Genomic DNA, 22522 nt, shown 5'->3' with positions numbered 1-22522 from the left:
AGGAGAGAAAACGCGAGAAAGTTTATTAGTTTTCTGCGAGAATCTGCAGCTTTCCAGGGCATATTTTCTTTTTGGTTAAGCTGAAGGAGACTGGTCTCTGATATTGTTGGTGATATCTCGGCTTCAAACGTGAATGTAGCTTTTTTTTTTACGTCTCCCAAGATTCTGAAGCTTCGAGAGAGAGAAAGAGAAACGTTCGTGATAAATATATTTTGTATCTGATTCAACATTAATTGGATCGATGGTGGAGAAATTTCCCGGGAAACACCTTCTGATTGGGTTCTCAGGGATTATCTCTAATGTTTTTTTCCCGTTGGAAATCTAACCAGATTTGGACGTAATAATGGTAATAATTAAGAGACTGTCTTATTAAAATCTGCATTGCGATTTTTTATTCGTGTTGATCATGTTCTTACCTTTTTGATCAGGCTGCTTTGGGGTCGCTCGTCTGGGTAGAAGACACAGATGATGCCTGGATAGATGGAGAAGTTGTCGAAGCTAACGATGATGATGTCAAAGTTAACTGCCAAACCAAGACGGTTAGTTATTATCCCAAGGACCCTTTGCTTGGCTCTTAAGCTACATGATGATAGGTGGTGAACATAAAGTCCTCATATTTTTTTTTATATAGGTTGTGGCAAAGGCAAATGCTGTCTACCCCAAGGACCCTGAGTTTCCTGAACTTGGTGTCGACGACATGACCAAGCTTGCCTATCTGCATGAACCAGGGGTTCTTCTCAATCTAAAGGCCCGGTACAATGCAAATGAAATATATGTAAGCATCTAACCTTAGGATTTTTCTTTCATTCATTACACTAGCTTACTATCATTCACAACGTAGACTAATTGGTTCTTGAAATGTTTTTACAGACATACACAGGGAATATACTGATAGCTGTGAATCCCTTTAAAAGACTACCACACCTTTACGGAAATGATATAATGGAACAATATAAAGGCTCTGACTTTGGCGACTTAAGCCCACATCCTTTTGCTGTTGCTGATTCTGCATACAGGTTATCTTCTTTTTTTTTTGTAGATGAAACTTTTTTAACTATCACTAGCAGTTTTTTTTTTTTTGGGACTCACAAATAACAATCATTAAAATTCAGAAAAATGATCAACGAGGGAGTAAGCCAGGCGATCTTGGTGAGTGGAGAAAGCGGTGCTGGGAAGACAGAGAGCACAAAGATGCTCATGCAGTATCTTGCATTCATGGGTGGAAAAGCTCAAACTGAAGGACGCTCCGTAGAACAGCAAGTTTTGGAGGTAGATAATTACACTATCTATCTACATTCTTATTAAAAGATACACTCTAGAGATGTCTCCTTACTCTTCTCGGTTTATGTTTCTGTTTTGCAGTCAAATCCAGTTTTGGAAGCTTTTGGTAATGCAAAAACCGTCAAAAACAATAATTCAAGGTGGGAATGTCTTTAAAATTTCTTGATTTTTCCTCTTCTTGTTATTTTGTTGAAGCCACAACTTGACATATATTGGAGAATCTCATATTGCAGTCGCTTTGGTAAATTTGTGGAGATTCAATTCAACCATATGGGAAGAATCTCAGGAGCTGCTATTAGAACATATTTGCTTGAGAGGTCAAGAGTTTGCCAAGTTTCTGATCCTGAAAGAAACTATCATTGCTTTTACATGCTTTGCGCTGCGCCAGAACAGGTAACTATGGTCCCTTCCATGCCTACATTCAGATCCGGCCCTGAGATTTGGTTGTAGGCGATTTAGTAAATATTTTATTAATTTTTTTTTATATAAATTTGGGAGCTTATTTTTATGTAATTTTCTTCAAAAATTCTGGGAGCCATATGCAAATGTTTCATTCAGCTTTGCCTAGGACCGGCCATGTGTACATTAGGTAGCACATGTGAAAGTTCTGCATGTCTAATGCTTGAGTTTTTCAGGAAATTGAGCGGTACAAGTTAGGGGAACCAAGCACGTTTCACTACTTAAATCAATCGAACTGCTATTCGTTGAGTGCACTTGATGATGCCAAGGAATATCTAGCTACGAGGAAAGCTATGGAGGTTGTTGGGATTAGTTCTGAAGAACAGGTACGTTTTGGTGGTCATTTTACATGATCAGTAATGAGGAAAACTCTTCTTACATTTTACTTTTGAAGGATGCAATCTTCCGGACAGTTGCTGCTATCCTTCATCTAGGAAACATTGAGTTTGAAAAGGGAGAAGAAGCAGATGCTGCAGAGCCTAAGGACGATAAATCTCGGTTCCATCTGAAAGTGGCTGCAGAGCTTTTCATGTACATTCTTCAATATTCTGTGTTCTTGAATAACATATTTATTTTCTATAGGAGTTAGAATTATGATTGATATCTCTTGGTATAGGTGTGATGAGAAAGCTCTAGAAGACTCCTTATGCAAAAGAGTGATGGTGACTCGTGGTGAAAGCATTACAAAGTCGCTTGACCCTGGTAGTGCAGCTCTAAGCAGAGATGCTCTTGCCAAGATTGTCTATTCTAAACTGTTTGATTGGTAGGTTTACAATAATGCACTCATTTCGAAGGGATTAACGTCATCATTCTTTAGATTTAAGTTGCTAAAAGGTTAACAAATTTAATTCTCTCAGGCTTGTGACTAAGATCAATAACTCCATTGGACAAGACCCAAGTTCAGAATACATTATTGGAGTCCTGGATATATATGGATTCGAGAGTTTTAAGACAAACAGGTGCTTAACCGGTATGCTCTTATATTCATCAAATGTTAAATATCCTTTTGTGATTTGATTCTTAACTAAATACGCTTTCTGAATGAATACCTTAGCTTTCAAGTTACTTAAGATTTTCTTGTAGTTTCTGACAATAGTAAAATCTTCACACTATTGATCGTTCCTTCTGTGGTTCAACTTATAGCAGTAATCATGCTTTTGTTAAATTCCAATGTTGACTTTCACAAACATTTTGTAGCTTTGAACAGTTTTGTATAAACCTGACAAACGAGAAGCTGCAACAGCATTTCAACCAGGTTGGAGATTGGTGCTCTTCTCAGATCATTGATTGATCAGATTTTACGTTGATCCATATTCATGCATGTGTTCCTATCTTTTACAGCATGTGTTCAAAATGGAGCAAGAAGAGTATACTAAAGAAGAAATTGACTGGAGTTACATAGAGTTCATTGATAATCAAGATGTTCTTGACCTTATAGAAAAAGTAAGTAGTAGCACAAGGAGTAGTGTTGGAACCTATGATCTGTTTCCTAGTATAGATATGTTGACTTTCAGTTTCTAACAACAATTGTTTCATGATCAGAAACCTGGTGGCATTATTGCCCTTATCGATGAGGCTTGGTAATGTATCAAAACGTCATCTAGTTTTTTTTTTTGTCTACTTCAATATGTGTCTGAGTTTGTGTTTGCCTGCCTCTACAGTATGTTTCCAAAATCAACACATGATACACTTGCGCAAAAGCTATACCAGACATTTAATGGCCACAAGCGTTTCACCAAACCAAAGTTGGCTCGTACAGACTTCACCATCTGCCATTATGCTGGTGATGTTAGTGCCTCACAAGCGTATGCTTATAAATGTTTTTGTCTTGATGTGATGACTGTATTCTTGTTTAATTTCAGGTTACTTATCAGACTGAACTGTTTTTGGACAAGAACAAAGATTACGTTGTTAGAGAACATCAAGCCCTCATGAACTCTTCAGATTGTTCCTTTGTCTCATCTTTGTTTCCAAAACTGCGATTGGAATCATCCAACTCATCAAAGTTCTCATCAATAGGCTCTCAATTCAAGGTTTGAAGATGATGTTAAGTTCAACAAATTCTTCTTATACATTATACCATGATTCTCACTATGCTCTAAAATACAGCAACAACTACAATCTTTGCTCGAGACGTTGAACACCACAGAGCCACACTACATACGTTGTGTTAAACCAAATAACGTTCTTAAGCCAGAGATTTTTGAGAACATTAACGTTCTGCATCAACTTAGGTGTGGGGTAAGCTAAATGTTCTCAGAGAATCTCATGCTTTAATTTTATTTTTGCAATTGCAACAAAATTTTGACCTCAACATGGTGTTCTTAAACATCCTTTTCTGAGCTCAGGGGGTCTTGGAAGCCATTAGGATTAGCTGTGCTGGATACCCTACTAGAAAGCCTTTCAGTGAATTTTTAACTAGGTTCAGAATTTTGTTCCCGGAGGCTACAAACAAAAGGTAGATTCACCATTACTAACTTTTGCAATTAATCTCTTAAATAATGCAAATGAAATTTAAGGTTTAGACTCATATAAAACACTTTTCTGCATCTGTTTAAAGCTTTGACGAAGTTGAAGCTTGCAAAAAGCTACTAGCAAAAGTGGAGCTAAAAGGTTTTCAGGTGCGTTTCATATTCTTATCTCACACTTCTTTGATTTTTTATTGTGACAAAAAAAAAAATATAAAAGGTACTGCCATTTCCACTTTCGGATATCTTTCATTGTCACACTTAACAAGACTCTTATCTGATGAGCTTTTCTTCTTGTTGACATGCCAAAATTTGATGAATTATGTCACTAAATTTATCTTTAAAATCACAGATAGGGAAGACAAAGGTGTTTCTTAGGGCAGGTCAGATGGCAGAACTGGATGCTCACCGATCTGAAGCTCTTGGCCATTCAGCGAGGATCATACAGAGGAAAGTCCTAACTTATCAGTCTCGTAAAAAATATATGATGTTGCAGTCTGCTTCAAGAGATATCCAAGCCTTTTGTAGAGGTAATACATTTTGTGGGGAAGATTTTTTAGCTTCATAGTTTTTCATGTCTCATTAGGCTTCTTTCTCCCATATGACTACAGGGCGCATGGCGCGGCTTCAGTTTGAGTCCATGAGAAGAGAAGCAGCTTCTCTGAGAATTCAGAAGCAGGCGCGGACGTATATATGTCAAACAGCCTATAAAAATTTGTGTATTTCAGCTGTTTATATTCAGACTGAGTTGCGTGCAATGGCTGCTCGAGTTGAACTTCAGTACAGGAAGAAGAGACATGCGGCAATTATTATTCAAGCAAGTTTTAAAACCTCATTTTTTATGACAAATAATTTTTCATTCTTTTTGATTATCAATAACATGCAAAAGTTACTTATTCCACAGAGTCAAATCAGAAGATGTCTGTGTCGTCGTCGGTATTTAAGAATGAAGAAAGCAGCTATTACCACTCAGTGTGGCTGGAGAGTAAAAGTTGCACGCCGAGAATTGCGGAAGCTTAAAATGGTGACATTCTTTCTTTACCTTCCATGAAACTTATGATTGTCAACAACTTCACTGGATCATATGCATGCAGCTATGTGCCTACGTCATAATATTTCTTTGTATTCCAGGCTGCTAAGGAAACAGGAGCCCTCCAAGAAACTAATACTAAGTTGGAGAAGGAATTAAAAGAGCTCACTTCAATCTTAGAGCTTGAGAAACAGACGAGGGTACATGTCACACATGACTTTTCACACGGAATGTTTTATTTTCTTAAACCATGATATGAGGCATCTGATCTGGCTACTTATGCAGATGGAACTTGAGGAAGCCAAGAATCAAGAAGTGGAAGAGTTGAAAGCAGCTTTAAATGATATGAAACTTCAGCTGGGGGAAACTCAAGAAACCAAAAGCGAAGAGATCTTGAAGTTGCAGTCCGCTTTACAGGACATGCAATTAGAATTTGAAGAACTTGCTAAGGATCTTGAGATGACGCATGATCTTGCCGCAGAAAATGAAAATCTCAAGGTAAGGCCATAAAGATTTTATATTGTGGTTGAAAGTTACATAACATTAAAATTATAGTAGTATGATTTTGTGTCCTTATAACTTCATAGGAGTTGGTGAGCTCATTACAAAGGAAAACTGATGAATCCGAGACCAACTATGAAGAAACAGGTAAGCAAAGTGAAAAACAGGAGGTTCCCGTCATTGACAATGATGTAATCATCAAACTCGAAGCTGAAAATCAACAACTAAAGGTAGGCTTTCTTGATATTGATTCTGAAACACAATTTTTATTTAATTTTTTTTCTCTGGATAATCTATATATCTCATTAAGCACACACCATTTATTAGGCGTTGGTCAGTTCATTGGAGGAGAAAATAGATGCCTTAGACCGAAAACACGACGAAACAAGCTCAAACATCACAGAGCAGTTGAAGGAGAGTGCTTCATCTGATTATGAGATTGTCAGTGATCTTGCAGCTGAGAATGAACGTCTCAAGGTAAAGCTTTGCAAATTCTCTAATCATGCTTATTTTTAATGTTTTCATGATTGTTTTTATCGTTGGTCTGATGTATGACACTTTTTCAGGCACTGGTGAGTTCGTTAGAGAAGGAAAATAACAAAAAAGATGGGAGTGATTCATCAAACGAGCAAAAGGAGGAGGGTACACACATGATTAAAGAAGAGAGTTCAACAGAGGATATTGATAATGAAATTACCAAAAAACTTGCTGCTGAAAACAAAGAACTATTTGTAAGTTTTTTCAGACAATGTATCCTTTCACCATTACAAGTTTGTGTGGGTAATGTCTCCCTTAAAATTTATTGAAAATTCCACAGGATCTGGTAGATTTGTTGGAAAAGAAAATAGTTGAAACAGAGAAGAAGTATGAGGAAGCAAGTAGACTTTGTGAAGAGAGGCTTCAGAAGGTTGTAGACACAGAGAATAAGTATGAGGAAGCAAGTAAACTTTGCGAAGAGAGGCTTCAGCAGGTTGTAGAGGCAGAGACAAAACTAATCGAGTTAAAAACATCCATGCAAAGGTTTGTCTATCTACATCCTCTCATAATTTATTCAACATAATTCGTATTAGATTAATTCAACTTCGAGGTGACGCTCCATTGAGTTACCATTCTTAATCAAGTTACTACATATATGCATTACTTATTTACTTCTTATCTTTAGGCTTGAGGAAAAGGTCTCTGACATGGAGACAGAAGACAAGATTCTCCGGCAGCAAGCACTAGCTCATTCAGCTTCCCGGAAAATGTCTTCTCAGATGTCATTTACAGGACCTCCGGTAAACTCCCTCTATGCAATGTCTCATATATTCTTTATATAAATTTTCTTCAAGAAAAGTCTTGACCTCTTCCTATTCATGTACCTCTTGAAAGCCAATGGAGAACGGACATCATGTAAGTGGTCCAAACTTAAAAGTTGGATGAACTGTTATTACATACACTTTTAATCATCTTTGCTATTTCTTACAGGCATCATTGGCTCCTATACCATCAAGAAGGTTTGGGACAATTTCTTTCAGGCGATCTCGGATTGAACGACAACCCCATGTAATGTGCCTAACGGAAACAAAAACTAACAATGTGAGATACCTCTTAAGCATTGGTTAAGTAGTTATGTTATGTTTTTGATGATGCAGGAATACGTTGACGTCCTTATCAAGTTTGTTTCACAAAAGGTCGGATTCAGCCATGGGAAGCCTGTTGCGGCGTTCACAATATACAAATGTCTCATACACTGGAAAGTATTCGAAGCAGAGAAGACCAGTATCTTTGATCGTATGGTTCCTGTTTTTGGTTCTGCTATTGAGGTAACCTAAAGTTTACATATTAGTATCGCTTTGTAGCATTCATGGTTCGCACATCATGTTTCTTCTTTTATGTCCCTTTGCTAGAATCCGGAAGACAATGATCATTTGACCTATTGGCTAACAAACACATCTACGCTACTGTTCTTGCTTCAAAGAAGCTTGAAAAACCATAGCACAAGCAGTGCAAGTCCGAGGTTACCTCCTCAGCCGACTTCATTTTTTGGTAGGATGACACAGGTAACAACATATTATTCATTGTCTCCAAGAATAGCATGTTGAAAATGGTCATAAAATCTCTAGCTTAAAAAGTTTTAACGTATCTTGTTGGGGCATGACTGGCTATGTCTCAGGGTTTCCGTTCACCCTCTTCGGGAAGCCTTTCAGGAGACGTAGTGCAACAAGTAGATGCTAAAGTTCCGGCTTTGCTTTTCAAGCAGCAGCTCACAGCTTACGTTGAAACGATATATGGAATAGTGCAAGAGAATGTGAAGAGAGAATTAGAGCCCGTGCTTTTGTCATGCATTCAGGTAAACCCATATAAGAAAAAAAAATCATACTCCTTTCGTTTCAATATAGACGCTGTTTTAGGTGATTGTTATTGTTTCACAATAGATGATGTTTTTCATGTATCTAAGTAACTTTCATTTTATCAAAAACTATGGAGCCAATTTTGTTTATAATTGAAAATTTTGTTTGAAATTATATTTTCAGTGGCATTTTAAGAAAAAAGTAAAATTTTTAATATGTGTGCAAAAAACCAAAACTTCATCTTAAGATCATGAATCATTGCAAGATATGGTCATCTCACTTGTTAGTTCTCAACTCATGCCTCAGGGACTGAAAGATTCATCAAATGAGCCCTCTTCAGATGACTTACCAGCTCAGTCATCTGAACAGAACTCACCAGCAAAGTCATCTGAGCAGAACTCACCAGCAAAGCCATCTGAAGATAAGATTCCACCAGAAAAGCTGCCTGAAGGTAGTTCACCAGAAAAGCCGTCTGAAGAGGAGGACCCACATGCAAAGATATCTGAAGAGAATACACCGGCAAAACCATCAGCAGAGAATGCACCAGAGGAAACTTGGCAAGGCATCATAGATCTATTGAACCGGCTTCTCGGCACATTGCAGAAAAACTACGTAAGAAGTCTTCTTTATTCGAGGGTAATTTTAACAGTAGCTACTTAAATGTCCTCTCTGAGAAAATTTCTTGTTACAGGTTCCTCTGTTTCTTGCTCAGAAGATATTCAGCCAAACATTCCAAGGCATCAACGTTCAAGTCTTTAACAGGTAAACTACACTCCCCTCATCAACCTTGTATAAACCACCCATCAAATATTGATCTGAAAGATGTAACATAAACTAATGCAGCCTCATGCAACAAGAATGCTGTACATTCAACATGGGCAAAAGGGTGAATGCTTTCTTAAATGAACTAGAGGCATGGTGTAGCCTAGCAACTGAAGAGGTAAAAGTTCATTTGCCTATCTTAGTAACCAAACAGCTCAGTCTTTTGATTGCAACTGAAGTTTCCTGAATGCAGTTTGTAGGGTCTTCATGGGATGAACTCAAACACACAAGACAAGCCGTGGGGATCCTGGTCTGTCTTTTCTTTTTAAGAACCAAATTTACAGAAAACTTAAATTTACAGTACACCACTCTCTCTCTTCTTTCTCTGTCCTGAATATATCAACTGATTCCTCTTCCAGGTTACAGAACAAAAGTCCACGATTACATATGATGATCTTACCACTAACCTCTGTCCGGTAACTACTCTCTCCTTTCCAAGATAAATAGAAAAGGAAAGGTGCTTGGAGAATGCTAATACTCACACCCTATTCTGATCTCTCTATCTATCTCTTTCTTTAATCTCTCAGGCTCTTAGTACTCAGCAACTGTATAGAATATGTACCCTCTGCAAAATTGATGACGACAAGGATCAGAACGTATCGCCAGACGTATGTTTCCTCTTCACATCTGTCGAATATGCCATAATACATTTTTCCAAATCTCAATATATCATTTCATTATCTAATTTATGTTTTCTTTCAATGCAGGTGGTTTCCAACTTGAAACTACTAATCACAGATGAAGATGAAGACAGCCGTTCGTTCTCGTTAGACAATGATTCCAGGTACTAAAAATATTAACGACTTGTAAATTTCTCGCAGTTATTCAGACATTATTCACCACCATAACACCTCATGAAATTGTTTTTGTGAAACTCAGCATCCCCTTTGCAGCAGATGAGATCTCCAACTGCATGCAAGAAAAGGAATTTACCAATGTAAAGGCAGCGATCGAACTCGCTGATAACCCTAACTTCCACTTTCTAAAGGACTGAGACCTATTTGGTCCGTTCTTCATCTGACAACTGAAATTGTACAGTATTCGTTTACTCCCTCGCATAGATTTACGCTATGTAGAATCCTACAAGTTTCGTCAATAGGGGTTTCAGAGGGCATCTTGAACTTACGTCTCTCCTGATTTGATTCTTACGTGTTCATTCTCTTCAGGGAGGTTAGGTTAAAGCAGACAATATTTTACTTGTGTGGCAAGAAACATCTCTATGTACAACTATTTTTTTTGTAATCGGTTTTTTAACCTTTTGTTATTGGAGAAATATTGATAGAGACCCTTACTGGGTTCACACACAATATTGGCATTACCATATTTTTAAATTTGTATGATTTTGCATTTTTTGGTTGTAAGGAAGATGTGGCTTCCCACTCTTAGACATCAATTTATTTTGTTGGTAATGTGTTTGTTACCATATTATATATATAAGCTACCTTTATGTGAAAACATACTGATGTTTCAAAACTTGATTAGATAATGTGAACAAAATCTATCTATGTAGAAACCCAAGTTTCCTATTGACAAAGAGACAGAAAGGTGTGAATGAAATAAAACAAAAATATGTTCCTCAATACATGAAGTGTGTATGTATCATTTCTCTTATTATATGATGAATAAGAAGAGATAAAAAGAAGAGACACAGCACGGTTCTAAAATGCTTACACAATATTCATCATCATCATGAAAAGGAGGCATTGATAATATATTACCAGACATCAGGACGAAGCTCTCCAGTAGCTGGAGGCATCCAACGACCAGAGTTATACACGTTTTCACCAACTTTCCAACCAGGAACATCTTTCATCACATCAGCCTCGTAATCTAGATACTTGTTCCACTCAGACACAAACCTATTTACAAATAAACACATGTGGTTCAGTTGAACTCTGACTACTATACCACAAGAAACATAACTTTTTTGGTTTTGTTTTGCTATACCTTTCATCTTCTTCTGCTTGAAGAATGGGAAGAATAGCTCTACGCGCAGCGTATTTCTCTTCCTTCAACGCTCTATCATCACCACAGCAAATCTTAATTAGAACCTTTGTGGTGACACATTATTCTCATTATAACATTTTCGTCATCATTAAGAAACTGAATTGCTGACCAACAGAGGATAACATGTGTTGTTGTAAAACTACACTAGTCAAGCTGATAAATCACAATCCGACCACCTAAAAACCAAAACCCAACTAACTGGTATCATCATCCTTTTCCAATTACAATGCTTTCTTCACTAAATCTCAAGGGTTCAACTAATTAGCCATAAAATTTGGGTTATTAGTAAACTAAATAAAGACTAGAAAACACACAAAAACTGAAGCTTTGGTGTTGTGTAATGATACTGTATCAAGCAAACACAAGTAACTAGTATCATCTTCACCAAAGCTCAAGGGATCGTTAATTAACCTACAGTGTGTTATTCATGACCAATTTAACACACAAAATTTGAAGCTTTTAAGGTTACTTGTTCCCAGAAAAAAAAAGTAAAATTTTGAGCTAGAATCTATATTATGGCTAAATAAATGGGCTTCATAAGGCCCATTAATCTGAGCTGGACCCAGATCGGAACAATTCAATGAACTTGGAGAAAACGCCAAAACCCTAAACCCTAGGCTCTGCTTGGCTGTACTTTTATTTCTCCTCTTGGTTCGTTCAGTTGAGCTTCTCTTTAGTTCGATCTGTTTCTGAAGCAAACTGTGATCATCGTCTCGGGTTGACTTAGAATTTTACCACCATGTATCGTCTTATCTCCAGCATTGCTTCAAAAGCTAGGTTAGATCTATTCTTCTTTGCTTTAGTGACTGTAGCTTCTCCCTTTTTATTGAATTTAATTATAATCTTTCTTTGCTTTTTCACAGAGTTGCCAGAAACTGTACATCCCAGGTTCGTCTGTTCTTCATTTCGTATCTACCTTGTTCTGTTTTATCCAGTTGTGTCTATGTATGTATTGATGTGTGTTCTGTCTGTTTATTGTTTAGATTGGAAGCAGACTCAGTTCCACTAGGAATTATGCAGCCAAAGACATAAGGTTCGGTGTTGAGGGTCGTGCTTTGATGCTTAGAGGTGTCGAGGAGCTTGCTGATGCTGTTAAAGTCACCATGGGACCAAAGGTATATATAATAACTTTTGCTTCAGTTAGTTTCTGTTCAGTAGGTTGATATTGTTTAGTAGTTACAGTTGTCATGTTTTTACAACACTTGCATAGTTTATGCTCAGTAGGTTAATACTGTAAGGGAATCTAGTTTATGTAACGCCTTAGTGACACTAATCATCATAAATCGTCTGTTTTATTACCCACCCCCATAGTGTCTGAAACCGTTTTCTGAATTTTCTTTGTAGGGTCGTAATGTCATCATCGAACAAAGCTGGGGTGCACCTAAGGTGACAAAGGATGGTGTAACTGTTGCCAAGAGCATTGAGTTCAAGGACAGAGTCAAGAACGTTGGTGCCAGTCTTGTCAAACAGGTTGCTAACGCCACCAATGACGTTGCTGGTGATGGTAAGGCCTCCCTTTCATAATTGTATTACAACGTTTTTATGTTGGTCTTTAGTATTAAATTGTATGCGATATAAAAAAAAACAGGAACAACGTGTGCTACGGTTCTTACTAGAGCTATCTTCACGGAAGGCTGTAAATCAGTCGCTGCTGGAATGAATGCAATGGACTTAAGACGTGGTATCAAACTGGCTGTTGACACCGTTGTGACGAACTTGAAGAGCCGAGCACGCATGATTAGCACTTCTGAGGAAATTGCTCAAGTTGGAACCATATCAGCTAATGGCGATAGAGAAATTGGTGAACTGATTGCAAAGGCTATGGAGAGTGTTGGCAAAGAGGGAGTCATCACAATCCAAGTGAGTTTAATTTGATCCCCTAGTTGTTAAGTTTTAATCTGCTGGCGACTTAACTTGGGCCATCATCTCTTGATATAGGATGGCAAGACCTTGTTTAACGAGCTTGAAGTTGTTGAGGGTATGAAGATTGACAGGGGATACATCTCCCCATACTTCATTACAAACCAGAAGAACCAAAAATGTGTAAGGATCCGGATCTCACTTTATCAATTTTAGGCAACACTTTTGCATTTGAATTGGATATGATTTGCAGGAACTAGAAGATCCTCTCATTCTAATCCACGAGAAGAAAATCTCCAATTTAAATTCTATGGTGAAAGTCTTAGAACTTGCCCTCAAGGTATAAAACAATTTGATGATTTCTCGAGTGTGTCAGTAATCTCTTCAACTTACTTTGTATCTGAGTATTTATTTTCCAGAGTCAAAGGTCGCTGTTGATCGTTGCGGAGGATTTGGAGAGTGATGCTCTTGCCGTGCTAATTCTAAACAAGCTCCGTGCTGGAATTAAGGTTTTTGTTGTTTTAACTTACTCCTTATTACAAGTTTAGTGTGGTTGGACTGATCTAAACGCCGTCACATTATAGGTCTGTGCTGTGAAGGCTCCTGGTTTTGGAGAAAACCGTAAGGCAAACATGCACGATCTAGCTACCCTCACCGGAGCCCAGGCAAGGCCATATTCTTATATTACTTACTATCTGTCAAAACACCAACTGCATGAACTATAATATTCCTTTGATGATTTCAATTTACAGGTAATAACAGAAGAGTTGGGTATGAATCTTGAGAAAATTGACCTCAGTATGCTTGGAAACTGCAAAAAGGTTCGTTTGTTTTTTTTTCCCATTTACCTTTGCATATACAGTTAATATATAACATGATTTTAATTTGTGAACAGATAACTGTATCCAAAGACGACACTGTATTCCTTGATGGGGCTGGTGACAAGAAAGCAATTGGGGAGCGATGTGAACAGGTCGGTTTGTACTTCTCACATATATTATCATGTAGCAGATTCAGAGATATATATATACTAACACTCTAAATGGAATCACACAGATACGATCCATGGTTGAAGCGAGCGAGTCTGACTATGACAAGGAGAAGCTACAAGAAAGGTTGGCTAAGCTTTCTGGTGGTGTTGCTGTACTAAAGGTAATGAAACTACTCTCTTGGAGCACTTTAACGAATCAATGAAGAGATATATATATATATTCTTACGAGATTTTAGATTGGAGGTGCGAGCGAGTCAGAAGTTGGAGAAAAGAAAGATCGAGTGACCGATGCTCTAAATGCCACCAAAGCAGCTGTTGAAGAGGGTATTGTTCCAGGTGGTGGTGTTGCTCTTTTGTACGCGTCAAAAGAACTTGACAAGCTTTCAACAGCTAACTTTGATCAGAAAATCGGTGTCCAAATCATCCAGAACGCTCTCAAGGTTTTTCTTCTCTCATCACATGTTTCTTCACATTTCCAAGTTAAACAGCTTCTTGAATCATAAACACAATCTTTCTTTGATGCAGACACCTGTTTACACCATTGCTTCCAACGCTGGAGTCGAGGGTGCAGTCATTGTAGGCAAGCTTTTGGAATCAGATAATCCTGACCTCGGTTATGATGCTGCTAAAGGTACATTACAGACTTGCTCTTGGTCCACCTTGTTGTTTCGTTATATAAACTAATTTTTTTTTTCAGGAGAATACGTTGATATGGTGAAGTCTGGTATTATCGACCCTGTGAAAGTGATCAGAACCGCATTGGTTGATGCTGCAAGGTAGACAGAGTTTGAAAATTTTATCATTATTTTGTAGTTTTACTGCAATGCCTTTTTTTTTTGCTAATATTTGTTGTTATATGGTTAGTGTCTCGTCTTTGTTGACAACAACGGAAGCAGTTGTGACTGAGATTCCAACTAAAGAGGATGCGTCTCCAGCTATGGGCGGTGGTGGCGGCGGCATGGGTGGTATGGGCGGTATGGGAGGAATGGGTTTCTGATAAGAACCATGCCATGCTAGCTAAGGTTACTTTGGAGATTGTTTTGAGATGATAAAGTTGTTTCATGCTCAAGGAACTAACGGATTCTTTTTTCTGTCATGATTGAAAGGGAGAGACCTTAAGATTTTTCCATGATTTCTGGATGTCCTTCACAATCGATTTATTAAAAGGAAATTTGGGAAAAGAAAACAACTAAACTAGGCTATTGTCTCTTTAGTACAAAATCAAATTTTGTCATTTTTGGGTTTTCATTATTCTTCAAAGTTAACAAAATTTATATCAATTAATTTACAATACAAAAAAATTAAAAAAATATATAAAATGTCAAATAATCAAACATGTGCATATATACAAAATATTTTATGATGATGTGGCTGTATAAAACGTCAAGTACTTCACTTTTTATGATGACGTGGCTGTATATTTTATGATGACGTGGCTGTATTTGACATCGTCGCTCGTGTTCCCAGAAGCCACTACCCGACACACTCCCTCGTCTCCAAGAGTTTCAGGAATCTCACCGCCTCGTTTAAGCTCTACAAGAGGCGATCTCAGCTAGGCATCACCCAACACCGTGTTTACGCCGTCCTACGCAACCGCAGCACCGGTGATTTCAGTTTCTACATCACCCAACAATGTGTCTCTGTTGGTATTCTTCCTTCGGTTTTTATAGGATTTGCATATGATGTAGTGTTCTCTTTAACTTCTTTTACTATCTTAATCTAGCTTGGTGGAATCAATTCTCTGTTGGAAGTAGAGTGCTCTTCCAGCATCCCATTGATTAACAAAATTCCCACCTTAATCATGGGTATGGATGTATCTCATGGGTCTCCAGGTCGTGCAGATGTTCCTTCAGTAGCATCTTTGAAAAGTTTTGTTGAATCGTCTTCTTCATTTCATCTTTGTTTGTGATGAGATGTTTATATTTAACCGTTGTAAACCAAAACTGCACAAGTGAGCATATAATTTCAAGTTTCATCAACAATGTGTTGTTTTGACCTTTTTCAAAAGTTCAAGGTTTTAGAAACCAATAAAATGAAAAGTTTTCTTGCAACGACATGACTAAGCACCATGTTTCCTTACTAAACCCGCAAATATAAAAGACGATTAAATAAAAGTCTACAAGCATCAAAGTGCTTGAACAAACTCTTACCTAGAATCAAACCCACAAAGTAGCGAGACAAAAGAGAAGCCCATTCTTTAGCTGCTGAGTCTTTTTAAAGACTAGACCCTAAGTTGAAACCATTATTCAGACCAAGACTTTAAGCATATCCCGGAACAAACCAGAAGCTCTTCAAGACGGAAGGATCTGATGTTTTAGGCCATGTGATTGTCCTCGTCGCAAGATCGAATATACCGCTCTTAATTTGCCTCGTGTGATAGAAATAATCTGCACCTGGCCAAAGATCATAATCAATGAAACAGATTGAATCACTCTTGATTCCCTGACCGTCAATCTCTTTGATCGGAGATCTTACTGTGACTCCATGACCAAATATCAACACCTCACCTCCAAGAGAATCTACTCTTTCCCAGTTACCGCTTTCAACATTCATCTTAAAGATGCAAAACAAACGTTTCTCTTGTAACCCTCTTAAGCTCAGAACAATCAAAACCTCTCCTGAGTTCGTAACCGCTACTTTCGTCCTCCACACATGTTCCCCAAGTTGTGAAACAAACTGAAACCTATGGTTAGGACATGGGTTCCCTTCCACGATCTCCCTAACCGAGTCTCCAGACAAATCAAGAATCTTGATGTAACCATCAGATGTATACACGTAAAGCTTGTTGTCCTTATACGCCATGGATCTACAACGTGCGCCTTTATGATTACGCCACGTGGCATCTCCTTTCTTGTATAAGAACAAGTAATGTTCTTTGTAACTCCAGGCTGCGACATAGTCCCCTGTTCTCTCGTTCATCCAAAGACAAGCCGGTGTACTCGATGAGGTTAGGCTACTACGCACGTTGAAGGTAATAACTTGACCAAAAAGCAATGACTTCATCGATGGAAGATTGATTCTCTCGCAAGTAAACACATTCAAAAGATACAAATCCAAATAAGAATCAATGATCAAGAGCCAGTTGCTACAACTAGCCACGACACAGCTGTTCGAGAAGTCGGTTCCTGGATGTTCGGTTTCGATAGTTTTGTCTTGTTCGGGATCGTATAACAGAGTAGAAGACTTACGTAATAGGATTCGCCATGGACACAGACGTCGCGTACATGTTGTGGAGACAGAGTACCAGCTTGAGCAGACAGTTCTTGCCCGATGAAAATCTTTAGGGTGTAAGCTTTCGAGGATCGATCGCAGAAGATCGGTGCAAAGTTTGGACCAACCATACCGAGCTCTAGACATTGTCGCCGTCTCTTCAGATCATTCCCAACTTTGCTTATTTTGTAGTGAGATGAAATGTGGATTAGGGTTTGATTCTGAATTAAATTAAAAATAATTAATGGGCCGAACTATATTAATGAGCATTTTTTAGAATTTTACAAGGTTAGAATACGTTTTCACAACTTGGAGAATTTTACTTTAAGTCATATAGCATCCCGATTTCAGATATATAATATGCATGTAAAAAAAAACTTCAAAAAAATTGATTCATTACATCTTATTAGTAGAATATACTAAGTGAAAACTACAAAATTTATAGAAGATGGTTGTAGCATCTTTTTGTAAAGCACGATCCAAAGAAGCCACACAAAAAGACCAACATTACCAACTTGCATTAATTAACAAGTCAGCTTGTTTTTATACTCGTTTGCACATCAAATTATAGATTCATCATGTGATTCTGATACAGAAAAATTATTGAAACCGTCTAAATTATATCATGAGGATTTTAGTTTGGTGGAGAGCATATCACTTACGTAGTAACTTGACTTTATATTGATAATGTATAATAATATAAAATGTTTATTGATTTGAAACATCTCGGGGATCCATCGTGGATGATGATATAAATCAAGAAACACTTTTTCCAACGTTTGGTTAATAGGCTTTTAAATTTATTTTGGACTTTGCATGTTGCTACTGGACTTATTCTTGCTACTGTAGTGTAACTGTTGAGATATTTTTCTGTTTCCAGGATAAAAAGTTTGGACCAACCTCTAGATTGATATTTTTCTGTTTGCGGGATAATTTTTATTTGGCTCCGTCACTGATCAGAGGTATAGACATAAAGCCATGTCTTCACACTATCTGCATGTAAAACTCCATCGCTATCACCATCACTATTTTTTTTTTTGAAAGAAAAAACAACCTTTGAATAAAATGTATCACCATCACTATAGTTTGCTACTTTCTAGTATAAGAAGATTTATTATACTTGTTTGACAACCCAAGCGACGATGAAATCTCCTTTCTCTCGTTTACCAACAAAACAGTTGTCTTTGAGAACCTGAACTCTCCCTAAATACCAGCAAACTTGGTGCTAGTCCGTAGAGCTCAAGAAAAGAATGTTACCAGCTGAGGAACACGATCTCAAAATTTCGACAAGGTCAAATTGAATATTTTTAGCGACTGGGAGCGTTTCAAAGTGTATATCAGGGACTATCATTCCTCGGCACACTTTTCTTTAAGAATTCTTGCAACACTTGCAAACTGAATAGTTTTTTCAAAGATAGTTTCACAATAATTCGAAAAAAGCAACACAAAAACATAATTTGATCTAATTACAACTCACGAAGACTAGGAATAAACCATCTCGCGTGACCATTCTTGTCAACCTCTAGGATCATCTCCAACACTTGAACCGAAAGATCTCCACAATAAAGAGACCTATCTCTGTAATAAATCGAGTTTGGTCTACTCCCATCAACTCCTGGTACAGTCACACCAAGATCAGTGATCCAAGACTCTTCCCCTAATGACTCCACCTCATCCCAACTTGTCCCATCTGAATTCATCTTTAAAATGTTGAAAACCTGCTTTAACCGGTTCTTAACTATCAAAACCTCTCCAGAGACAGTAACACCGATCTTACCTCGCCTTCTTTGATCATCCCTAAATGGATCATCATCAACGTTGTCTACTAACGCTCTAGGGAGTTCTTGTGAGCAATCCAAGATTCTGATTCGGTTTAGACCTGTCAAAATGTAAAGATTGTTGTCTTTGTAGACAATATCTTGACATCCATGAAGATTCTCAGGGCCTTCTTTTATAGGTATCTCTCTCCAGAAATCGATTCCATTCTTAGTATACATTATATAAGATAGACCTATCGACCAGACGACTAAGTAACCTTTGGTTTTCTCGTCGACCCATAAAACCGCTTTTGTCCTGTTTAGAACGTTTCTTCCCGGTGCTGATGATTGATTGATCATGAAGGTGAATGTGTTGTTTTGTAATCTATTAACTTGTAGCCTCCCTTGGTGTGACTCTAATGGTGGTAGATCGATTCTCTCACGTGTGAAAACATTCAAAACGTATAGATTTGATCGTAGGTCTAACATTAAAAGCCAGCTTCCAGAAGTTGCTATACACTGGTGTGTGGAGAAGTCATTGCCAAGGTTTCTCAGTGTGTAAAGTTTACCTTCTTGGGGATTGAACACTTGACATGTAGAGCTCTTTGGTCTTCGACGAGGAAAGATTATTATCCATGGAAACTTGTCTTGTATTGAAGAGATTTGTTTGCAAACTACGCGCCAATTCTTGCAAACGGATCGAGCTTTTAGATAATTAATGATGCTCAAACGTTCAAGGATTGATTGCAGAACGTCAGCGTTTAGCTCCGACCACTTGACCATGTTCGACATTGAGATTTGAGACTTTTACCTCAGACGAGTTGTAAAGGTTTATGTAATGGTTTTAATTAAACTTCCTTTTCCAACTAGGAATAGGAAAAGTTTTATTCCTAGTCAAACTATTTTCAGTGTATCGTAATCATCATCCGTGTGTATTAGTATTACTTATTATTCTAGTAATAAATAAATTTGAAAGTTGAAAGTTGCATCGTTGTCAAATAATCTTTCAAATAATCATTCGTCTACACAAAATTCCGTAATCATTCGTCTAGGAAAACGATGCATCTGTCTGTTTTGGAATTTTGTAGCAGACGAATGATGATAATAAAATAATAATAGACAAATAAATTAAAAGATTTTTGTAATATAGAAATTATAAAAAAAGTCTATATATGAAAAGGTTGGCCAAGATCAAAATTAGACCAGCTCTTTTTTCCTTATTATAGAATGATACAAGATCGAAAGTGGATTTTAATATAAGTATCTTGTGTTAAAAAAAAAAATAGAATGATACAAGAAACTGCAGACACCTTTCACATCCCAAATTTATAAATATATTTGGATGTTTTATACGTATTAGGTTGTATCTTAGCTTCATTATTGCATCGAGGACAACCAACTAAAACACTAGTCCTATGATCTTACTAAAATATCCAAAATAAACAGATGCTTAATCTTGAATCATCAAATCCGACAACCAGAAGGCACAATCTTCCCACGAACCGAACCACCAACGTTCTCACACAAAGCAGTCGCCAAGCCATCCCTCCCATTGTACATCAAGTTGATATTTGAAAGCTCAACGTCCTGACAAGGAAACGTTTTACTACACTGCATGTTCAAAGCCGCTTGGCTCGTCGAAGTTCCCCAGATTTTGTTGTACTTCACGTTCCTGATCTGAACATGAGAATTATACTTTCCAGGACTATCGCATTGTCCATGAGGACAATACTGTTGATCGATGACGATAGGGTTTCCGACATTGACCATTTGGATATTATCGTACACGAAGTTCGAAACCGAAATCTCCGAGACCGACTTAGCATATGTTTTGATCCGTAAACCGTCGGTTGTACCGTTGAAAACCGAGTTTCTCACGGTTAAGCCCTCGACGTTCTTCTCATCTTTATACCGGCCAAGGCTTCCGACACTAATCCCGTGCCCTGGTCCGCACCTAGGAATATATCATAAGATCAGTATATTGAAGAATCCACATAGAGACAAAAGAAAATAAAAATAATTTCTTGGTTAACCAAAAAGAAACGTAAAATAGAATATTACGATATATCGTATGGTTAACGTAACACAACTTTTAATATTTTATAATCAATTTGAGCTTAAACTATATATTGAATTCACATAGAAACATTGTAGACCAAAGCAACTAAAAAATAACTTATTGGTTAACCAAAAAACAATCAGAGAATATTCTCATATATCTTACGGTTTATGTAACTTTACATATATTTTGTTAAGAGGTTTGCTATATTTCCGCTAGTCAAATTTGAGTCTAAACTATGATTAAGGCGAATATTAATACCTGACATTAGAGATATCCAAGTTGGTAGTTCCGTCAAGTATTGCGATGCAGTCGTCACCGGTTGCTATGGTGACGTTGTAAATATGCATATCCTTGGATTTACCAATCTTGATACCGTCGGTATTAGGGCTATCTCCAGGAGCCGTGATGGTCACGCCTGTAATGTTAAAATCCTCGACCGAGAATAAGTTGAAGTGACCCATTTTGCTGTTGATAGATCTCACACCGTTGATCCTCGAGTATCTAACGAACGCAAACCCTATGTTGATAGCTAGTGTACGACACTTAGGGTTTTTGTCGCAATCATTGAGGGACCAAGAGTAAGATCCTTGACCATCAAGTAACCCTCCTCCCGTAACGGTGAGATTGTCTACGTACCGGAACTCTATCCATTCTTCTTGTTTGATGAGGTTAGGATCCCGAGGAGCCGACAAGGTTCCGGTGATTATAAAGGTGATATAACTTTTACAAGGACCAGAGAGAGTTATTTGACTGAGATAGAATGTTCCAAGAGGTATATAGACCGTTGAGCTTCCACCACTCCATTGACAAGCATCGTTCCAGGCCTTTGTAATCGCCATAGCGTCGTCTGTTTTGCCGTCGCCGTGAGCACCGTAGTTTCTGACGTCGAAGACCTTATCTCCTTTGTAATATCCACTCGTGGGAGCACTTGAGACGGTGAGGAAGAAGAAGAAGAGAGACGAGACACACAAGATCAGAAACCTAGACGCCATCCCGATCGATCTCACTTTTTTTTTTCTTAACCTTTTGGTTTAGTTGAGGTAAAGTCGAGCGTTTGAGCTTCTTTATTTATAGGGTAACAAGATAAGAATATTTATGACATTGAATGTTTAATGAACATATAAGGGAAACACAATCGATTACTACCATACATATGGAAAATAACTAGTGTTAGAATATTATCAAGATGTAATTAAGATTTTTGTGTGATTTGTAACTCAAAGTAGATTCTACCCTTTTCCTTTTTCACTTTTTATTGGTAAAAGTTAAATTTTATTACCAAAAGTAAAAATGTTGTTACATTTCTTAGGTTAGCATATTACACATCTCCGGTAAAAAAAAACAAGAGATGGAAAAGAAACAAGAGCTAGAATATGGATGTATGGATATATATGATTTGTGTGTGCGGGATCGGAGTGTTAAAATATGTGTATACTATTTTATGTGTTTACACATAGTAATGGAGCTTATGTGTGAATTATTCAATTTAAATGTCACATTAATATAAGTATATGTTTACCCTAAACTGGGTGTTGTATATGTCCAATACGAGATGCCTTCATCTTCTGAAGAATTTTTTTTTATCTAAAATAATTTGAGTTGCCAAAAAAAATACAAATCTATATAGTCATTAAAATGTCAACATTTAAGCTAAACCTTTTTTTAGTAAATATGATTTGATGTAATAAGGAAATGATCAACTATTGATATAACTTTCATTATAACGGGGTGTAGTAAGGA

At 37.4% G+C, this 22522-nt stretch overlaps 7 protein-coding genes across 7 annotated transcripts; 3 read left to right on the top strand and 4 right to left on the bottom strand.

Moving 5' to 3' along the window:
• Positions 1–241: 241 nt before the first annotated feature.
• On the top strand, positions 242–2286 carry LOC125591284 (myosin-10-like). Its single transcript, XM_048765208.1, has 8 exons — positions 242–301; positions 429–539; positions 632–775; positions 871–1016; positions 1113–1269; positions 1363–1421; positions 1515–1674; positions 1917–2286. Exons 1-8 carry the CDS (start codon positions 242–244, stop codon positions 2091–2093), a joined length of 1014 nt encoding a protein of 337 aa, XP_048621165.1. The 3' UTR covers positions 2094–2286.
• LOC106437793 (myosin-10-like) lies at positions 2236–10241 on the top strand. Its single transcript, XM_048775109.1, has 32 exons — positions 2236–2503; positions 2598–2699; positions 2938–2995; positions 3082–3183; positions 3283–3320; positions 3402–3528; positions 3603–3773; positions 3850–3981; positions 4089–4198; positions 4301–4361; positions 4561–4738; positions 4820–5232; positions 5340–5438; positions 5524–5736; positions 5826–5969; positions 6067–6216; positions 6306–6470; positions 6557–6759; positions 6902–7016; positions 7111–7131; positions 7207–7284; positions 7374–7544; positions 7629–7781; positions 7895–8071; positions 8379–8684; positions 8764–8834; positions 8916–9012; positions 9088–9144; positions 9254–9310; positions 9422–9502; positions 9602–9678; positions 9774–10241. The coding sequence occupies exons 1-32, from the start codon at positions 2334–2336 to the stop codon at positions 9886–9888; spliced, it is 4212 nt and encodes a 1403-aa protein (XP_048631066.1). The 5' UTR covers positions 2236–2333; the 3' UTR covers positions 9889–10241.
• Positions 10242–10442: 201 nt separating this feature from the next.
• Positions 10443–10960, bottom strand: LOC106441286 (NADH dehydrogenase [ubiquinone] 1 alpha subcomplex subunit 13-B-like; the record flags this gene model as incomplete). The annotated part of the gene is made up of 2 exons (XM_013883120.3): positions 10443–10753; positions 10842–10960. Coding segments are annotated over 2 exons (264 nt in total), but the record flags the coding sequence as incomplete, so codon positions are not given.
• Positions 10961–11601: 641 nt separating this feature from the next.
• On the top strand, positions 11602–14885 carry LOC106437789 (chaperonin CPN60, mitochondrial). Its single transcript, NM_001316056.1, is given in 23 exon segments — positions 11602–11678; positions 11765–11789; positions 11885–12016; positions 12246–12378; positions 12381–12396; positions 12398–12405; positions 12490–12698; positions 12700–12706; positions 12708–12717; positions 12719–12761; positions 12840–12944; positions 13015–13101; positions 13181–13270; positions 13346–13426; positions 13514–13582; positions 13657–13688; positions 13691–13695; positions 13697–13734; positions 13818–13913; positions 13990–14193; positions 14279–14384; positions 14451–14529; positions 14618–14885. Coding segments are annotated over 23 exon segments (1746 nt in total). The 5' UTR covers positions 11602–11640; the 3' UTR covers positions 14751–14885.
• Positions 14886–15711: 826 nt separating this feature from the next.
• On the bottom strand, positions 15712–17177 carry LOC106443471 (putative F-box protein At2g33200). The gene has a single exon (XM_013885031.3). It carries the CDS (start codon positions 17108–17110, stop codon positions 16013–16015), a length of 1098 nt encoding a protein of 365 aa, XP_013740485.1. The 5' UTR covers positions 17111–17177; the 3' UTR covers positions 15712–16012.
• A 651-nt stretch (positions 17178–17828) lies between these two features.
• LOC106444852 (putative F-box protein At4g22180) lies at positions 17829–19533 on the bottom strand. Its single transcript, XM_013886275.3, has one exon. It carries the CDS (start codon positions 19510–19512, stop codon positions 18430–18432), a length of 1083 nt encoding a protein of 360 aa, XP_013741729.3. The 5' UTR covers positions 19513–19533; the 3' UTR covers positions 17829–18429.
• A 449-nt stretch (positions 19534–19982) lies between these two features.
• On the bottom strand, positions 19983–22108 carry LOC106443469 (exopolygalacturonase). Its single transcript, XM_013885030.3, has 2 exons — positions 21041–22108; positions 19983–20674 (listed from the first exon to the last, which is right to left on the bottom strand). The coding sequence occupies exons 1-2, from the start codon at positions 21772–21774 to the stop codon at positions 20185–20187; spliced, it is 1224 nt and encodes a 407-aa protein (XP_013740484.1). The 5' UTR covers positions 21775–22108; the 3' UTR covers positions 19983–20184.
• Between the last annotated feature and the right edge of the window lie 414 nt (positions 22109–22522).

This window comes from Brassica napus, chromosome A3 (genome assembly GCF_020379485.1).
Source record: "Brassica napus cultivar Da-Ae chromosome A3, Da-Ae, whole genome shotgun sequence".
NCBI classification, from domain to species: domain Eukaryota; kingdom Viridiplantae; phylum Streptophyta; class Magnoliopsida; order Brassicales; family Brassicaceae; genus Brassica; species Brassica napus.
Note: the sequence above shows the minus strand (reverse complement) of the source record. Positions and strands in the feature narration are given on the sequence as shown.

Coding starts and splice junctions, on each gene's coding strand:
- LOC106444852 (XM_013886275.3), bottom strand. CDS start 19,512: ATGTCGAACATGGTCAAGTGGTCGGAGCTAAACGCTGACGTTCTGCAA.
- LOC106437793 (XM_048775109.1), top strand. CDS start 2,334: ATGATTGATATCTCTTGGTATAGGTGTGATGAGAAAGCTCTAGAAGAC. Junction 4,199..4,300: donor CCGGAGGCTACAAACAAAAG/GTAGATTCACCA, acceptor ATCTGTTTAAAG/CTTTGACGAAGTTGAAGCTT. Junction 7,132..7,206: donor CAATGGAGAACGGACATCAT/GTAAGTGGTCCA, acceptor TATTTCTTACAG/GCATCATTGGCTCCTATACC.
- LOC106443471 (XM_013885031.3), bottom strand. CDS start 17,110: ATGTCTAGAGCTCGGTATGGTTGGTCCAAACTTTGCACCGATCTTCTG.
- LOC106443469 (XM_013885030.3), bottom strand. CDS start 21,774: ATGGCGTCTAGGTTTCTGATCTTGTGTGTCTCGTCTCTCTTCTTCTTC. Junction 20,675..21,040: donor TTGGATATCTCTAATGTCAG/GTATTAATATTC, acceptor ATATATTCCTAG/GTGCGGACCAGGGCACGGGA.
- LOC125591284 (XM_048765208.1), top strand. CDS start 242: ATGGTGGAGAAATTTCCCGGGAAACACCTTCTGATTGGGTTCTCAGGG. Junction 1,017..1,112: donor GTTGCTGATTCTGCATACAG/GTTATCTTCTTT, acceptor ATTAAAATTCAG/AAAAATGATCAACGAGGGAG. Junction 1,675..1,916: donor TTTGCGCTGCGCCAGAACAG/GTAACTATGGTC, acceptor TGAGTTTTTCAG/GAAATTGAGCGGTACAAGTT.